The sequence below is a fragment of the Entamoeba invadens genome, assembly GCF_000330505.1.
Source record: "Entamoeba invadens IP1 unplaced genomic scaffold scaff_1105074724697, whole genome shotgun sequence".
Taxonomy (NCBI): Eukaryota; Evosea; order Mastigamoebida; family Endamoebidae; genus Entamoeba; species Entamoeba invadens.
In genome coordinates this window covers 8,761-15,238 of record NW_004191802.1, presented here as the reverse complement: position 1 = coordinate 15,238, position 6,478 = coordinate 8,761, and the positions used below count along the sequence as shown (strand labels likewise).

General features: G+C 27.7%; 1 protein-coding gene across 1 annotated transcript; it reads left to right on the top strand.

Annotated features, from left to right (window-relative positions):
• Nucleotides 1–16: 16 nt before the first annotated feature.
• EIN_395350 (hypothetical protein) lies at nucleotides 17–121 on the top strand (the record flags this gene model as incomplete). The annotated part of the gene is made up of 1 exon (XM_004184806.1): nucleotides 17–121. A coding segment is annotated over one exon (105 nt), but the record flags the coding sequence as incomplete, so codon positions are not given.
• Between the last annotated feature and the right edge of the window lie 6,357 nt (nucleotides 122–6,478).

Sequence of the window (6,478 nt, the reverse complement as noted above, 5' to 3'; positions counted from 1 at the left end):
CAAAAAAAATATTAAGGACAATCAGTATGAATTGATCTGTGAGTGTTGGAAACAAAATCCTATTGAAAGGATAACAATCGAAACAATAATTCAAAAACTTGAAATATTAAAAGATAATTAATTTATTATTTTGAATTATATTTATTTAACCCTTTTTATACAAGCCCTAATCTTTTTGCTTTCGCAACAAAGATTGTGAAAGCAAAATGCTCGAGGCTTACAACCGCGACTACAGCGATCGAATGAGAAAGTACTACGAGACGCACATCAAGCCGTCCTATCCACTCCGCAACGGCACGCTCAAGTACGTTATCAAGGTCCGGCTTCTCGAGACCTACACAAGCGAAACAACGAGGACACACATTCCTTCTCTTCGCGTAATCGAAGACAGGAAAACCCAGCACACAAGCTCATCAAGGTTTTCAGCGGCGACTTTGACCTGCAGAAGCACAGGCCGGTGGCAGCTCACGTGATGCGCGTCTTCGACGATATCACATTCGGGAAGCAGAGCGATAAGCTCATGAAGGGCCTGATGAACACATCACCGCCGACCGCCGCGAACGTTAAGTTTGACAATGTAGTTATGTTCCCTTTCCCGACAGTCGTCGTTTTAAACGCAAACAACTCCGTCCTGTTCTGTCAGAATTTCACGGACATGACGTGGTTTGTGAAGAATAGCACGTTCTTCCACAAGTCTGTGGGAGTACGTCGTTAACGGTCGTTTCTCAAAGGGAATTCCTTCGCAAATCGGCTGCGAGGTATACGACAAGAAGAGGTCGCTCCATCTCCTTACCGATGCGGAGTTGGTGGGTCCGGCGACTTTCGGCGTATATAGCGCACAGATGGTGGAATTCGCCCTCGCGGATTTTAACGTTCCATTCTGGATTAATCTCCAGAATGAGTTGCGGAAGCTATTACATTTTTAATCAAGTTGCCTGGGTGTCTCAAGTGCTTCAAAAAAACACCGGTATGGAGGAAGAAGATGGTGTTCCAAGTGAACGTGTATGTATGGATGAAGAAAACGACAAATGAGCTTGTATTCCACAACAACGATTGATGTGTGTTAATTCATGAAGTATTTATTATTCAACCAATTTCTTAATAACGAATCGTTTTTAATATTTGTTTTTGTTTCCATTTTCATGACATATCTCGTTATGGGGTGAATTCTTTGGAAACGAAAAACAATTTTTGTATTTCGTGTTCATCGTTCTCGTTCATAACACAACGTCATTAATTTTTTTGTTACTAACAATTCCAAAAATAAAAACTTCTTTCAATCTTATTCATTTTGAATGTACATTACAAATAAATAGTACAAAAAACCTTTTAAACTTTTTATAATTATGGGTAGTACAGGATACAAAAATACAGTATAAATTAATTTAATTTACTTCAAATTAACAATAAATTATAACCCAAAATGATATTTTTGTTGTAATTTTTTTATTTTTCCAATGAAGGAAACATGAAAACTTTTCTGTTATTTTTAAGTTTATTTTTTTAATTAAAAATTTATGTAAAATATAATAAACTATACAAATTTCAGACAGATGTAAAAGTGTGAATTTTCTGTTTCTGTCATCCTCAGAAAACGATTGCCGTTTTCAGAACTGTAAATTTGTTTAAAATATAAGTTAATATCAGAATGTAATTATCACCACAAAATATAAGTATTGCGGTTAATTCCGTTATTATTAAAATTAGAATAATTGCATAAATTACAAAGTTTTTTATAAATTTGTTATTTTTAAAATTGTATTTTAATATAATCGGTGTTGTTGACTTTTTGAATTTACAATTTAATTAAAATACAAACACGAATATATATGTAAAATTATTAAATATTTTGTTTTTTAAGACAGTTTTTGCAATAACCTCAATAAAAATTTAATCATAATATAAACAAGTTGAATTTACACTTTTTGATTTTAAGTACAATTAAATAAAAATAATAATTATTATTATCATTTTTGGTGATTTTTTATTATTTAGGTTTTTTAATAATTTATTACAATATTTAAAATTTGTATTTGTAATGTAAATATTAAATGTGAATTTTAACTTGAGTTGTAAGAGTTGGCATTATGGGGAACCGATCAACATGGATTTGTTTTTTGTATCATTTGAAAATTGTTTTTAATAAGAATTGTTTTGATCCTAATGAAATAAAAAAGTGTTGTATATTTTTGACAAGATGCTTGAGTTGTTTAGCTTTAAATTTCAATAATATTATCACAAAACATCAATACTTCAGGTAAAAAGTATTCCACTGTTTAGGACGATTTATAGAACCTCGTATACACTTTGTTTTGGTGGCCGAATTGTAATGTTGTAAGTTTAAAAACTAAAAATGATTTGTAACATTGTGGGATTTTCCAATGAGTTATACTCATCGTTATTCATTCATTTTTTTGATGTCAAATATTTAAAGTTTTTTTGGAGTTTGAGTAATGAATGATTTATTAACTCGCAAACTGGATGCGGAGACATTGAATTATTTGCCGATTTGATTTCGAAAAGCATTTTTAATTGAACACAATTATATGGTTATTGCTGTGAATGTAATAAAACAAAGAATAAAAACGTTGTGGAATGTTGTGATTGATTACCAAATTCATGTTATAACAGTGATTTTTCCTATTTTTAATATTCGAGTTTTTTTATAGATAAAAAAACAATAAACGAATAATTCCACATTTAAATATAAACATTTTATTTTTTAATATTTTATTGATTATCATTACAAATTGACATACATCATCGTAACCTCTTAATATCATATTAAGTTTTTTTTAATATTTTTAATTGTCAAAAAACAATATAATTTATTTTATAACATACACATCAAAAAAATCAAACATTTACAACAAACAAAACAAACAATCAAATCTCTGTATCAAATCATTTCCTACAACCGTAAAATTAAAACCTTATTTGTAATGAAATAAAACAAAAAACAGACACAAATATTATTATAATCAATCATTTTTAAAAAATAACAGTCACAGCATTTTTTGGATAAAATAATCAACTTTAAAAATAATAATTATTATGTTTATTAATACATTAAAAACTCATTTTGTAATAAAGTTTTTTGTATTTTTTATGCTAAAATGTTCAAATCAAATGTGTTTACCATTGTCTGTTAATTAATTTTTGACAAACTTTTTGATGGTATACCTTTGGTAGTCAATTTTGTCAGCCCGAAATAGAGCAATTTACAAAAAATGAAAAGTTTTGTGTAGTTTATATTTGGGTTTTTTCCCGCCTTTTAAATCTTTTTTATTGTGTTAATTTGAATGTTATTTCATTTCAACGATTTTTAAAACCGCCACGTCACCAATGTTTTAAGCATTATCTGCTATTGAAAAAAACGGACCAATCAAATGTGCATTTTTGTTTTGTAGAAGCCACCAGTTTATGTGGCATTTCAATTTACAAATAAAAAAATATAAACAAAAATATAAATAATGTGGAATTTTGATCAGTAATTACGGGATATAATACAATTATAATTATTTTTGTTTGTTTTGCCACAGAAAAACATTTTAATATATTGCTTCAGTTTTCCAATTTATATTTTTAAAGATAAACTTATATTGTAAGTTGAAAAATCACTTCCTTTCATTCAAAAAACAGTGTAAATTAATTTAAGTTTGTTATTACAAAAAAACAGTCGGGAAAATATGGAGTATATATTTTCAATTCAATATTAATAATTAAAAAATGTATTAAACATAATAATTTGTTTAATTAATTGTTAAAATTTCATTATTTAAATATGTTGATGAATAATTGTTCATTCCGAATGTAGTCGATATTATACCATACCAATATTTTCTGTGTTATTTATTAAAATCATTTTTCATTTCATTTCTAAAAATTTCAGGATATGTAATGTTTAAATAAAATTCCAAATCCTCTGTTGATCCAGGGCATTTTTCTAACAACTTTTTTGCATAACAAGATGCAAAAATTCCACATGAAATACCGTCTTTTTGTTGTTTAACATTTGCTTTATAATAATTTACATGTTTTAATTCAATCAATATGTTGGTAAGTTTTAAAGCTGTTTTTTTCTAGGTAAAGGTCATACAATTTGGATGTTAGCGAGTTTATTCCCACGATAATTTTATCAAATCCTCTAACAATGTACAACAGCATAAAATGCATACTATAGAACACTGGAAGTATTACACTTGTAATGTTAGATGAAATGTTATGTCATTTTTCAATAAAACGGGTTTCGTTAAAGGTGTGTCCATCAAAGTAAATCCAACTTAACATAGTTATAGGATTTTTCCATTCTATTGTGTTAATTTCATTTATTACATTTCTATAATCTTCTAAAATCCAAGTAGTCAACATTTCATTTGGATTATTTAATATTAAATAAGTGTCTGTGTATTTAATTTTTTGTATTTGCCAAAATTACATTTTGTTTTTCTATAGATTTGTTTTCTTTTTGTTTTATTGTTGCAACAACTTCCTCAAACTTGTTATTATTTCTTTCATTGCAATTGTTTAAATTCAATATTTCATAACCACATTTATTGTATTCAGTAAAAATGTCATCATTTATACCGTCTAACCAGAACCAGTCTCTACTCGAGCAATCTGTTAAATCACTTCGTATTGAATGATTGGTATCACATTTTTCCGAACTAAAGAAGTTGGTGTATAAATGTGGAATAAATTGACTCACTGTTATTTCTCCTTCTTTTTCGTTATCATCAACATAATATGATATCACTTAAACAATCACAATAATAACTTACATGAGTATTTGTGTTTGAAACTTCAAACTCTTTTGCATCATTTGGAAAGTGTACCTTTCTTTTGCACAAGTCCACCAATTTAAAAACATGATTATGGTATGCAAAGGTATCACTTTCCGTTATAATCATCAATCCAGCACAAATAATTATTTTAATACATGACAACATCTTCGATTATCAAAAGTTGCTGGCACTTTTAAATTATCAAAAAATTGGACTTGTTGAAGAGCTTTCTCAAAATCAATTTTTGAATTCATACACCTTTGAATATAAGATTTCGCTTGATAAAAACATTTTTAATTGCGTTTAGTTGTGGAGTATATGGTACATTGTAAGTCGCATATATACCACAACTCTCACACAATTTTTCTATTCCTTTTTTTATGAATACCCGCATTATCCAAAATAAAATTTACGAAGTTATATTTATACCATTTATGTACTTGTGGTATAAATACCTTTTTTAGACAATCAAGAAAATCTTCATTTTTTTAGTAGTTTCTCTGATTCTAAAAATTAATTTATGTCCCGGTGCCATCATTGCAATAATCATGAACGCATTCCTTCTGATGGTAGGAAAGATAATATCACAACTTTCTTCTATTTTAGATTTACCTTGAGTACGTGATATATTTGTGTCAATACCCGCTTCATCAATATACACAAAATGAAATTAAAATGTAATAAAATATCTATGTGTTGAGCATAAACATATCGTTGATTAATTCTTAAATCTGTGTTTCTTTGTAATGGTTCTTTTTTTATGTTTTTCTTTGAAAAGTTGTTTTTACGAATTATTACTTCAACACTACTTCTTGAAATTCTTCTATAAGTTTGGTTGGATCAATACCCAACAAACTTGAAACGTTTTTAAAATGAAAAGCTCTTTCTTTAGAAACTTCTTCAGAAATTATAGTGCTGTTTTTGAGGAAAATTTTCAATTTTATTAATGACCATATATATTGTATCAATATCAATTTTGGTGTTTCCTTCTTTTCTACCTTTTTTTAACCCATTTATTTTGTCGTTCGGACGATTAATTACACGTTTGACATCTCTGGGATATATATCAAATTCAGTGGCAGTTCTTTTTAAATCCCCCCAAATGTCATAATGAGTTTTTATAGAAATGTTATGACAAAATCTATTATATTTTTTAGGAGTTTCAAAAACAAATGGGTAGTTATTTGTTTTTTGTGTTGTTGTTGAAACAAGTTGTTGGGGACCTGATATTTCTTTTTAGATATAAACAGCTTTTTGTCTTGTTTTGAAATCTTTAAATGGTGCATCTTTAAAATGAAAATGTGCAAGTAAATTTTGACTAAAAAGGTGAAAGTTCAATAATATGGAATCAGAAGTAATTGGTAGAGTAAATATGTTATTATAATCGATGACTTGACTAATATTTTCAACCATTATTAATGGTAATACATTTTTATCAAAATTCGAAGGTGTAATATTGGTTTGTTTGAAATTCAATTGAAATATCTTTTTGTCGTGGCGATATTGTTTGGTTTTTGCTCAAATGATAGAAAAATGGATGGTCTTTCATTGCAACAAATTGGTTTATAAGTTTACCTTTTTAAGTTCATTTTTGGTTTTAAATTAATTTGAACGTTTGCAAATTAACAAATGTTTTATTATATATGTAAAAACCTTATTAATTGGGTGTTATTTTGTTACCATTATTATTGTGT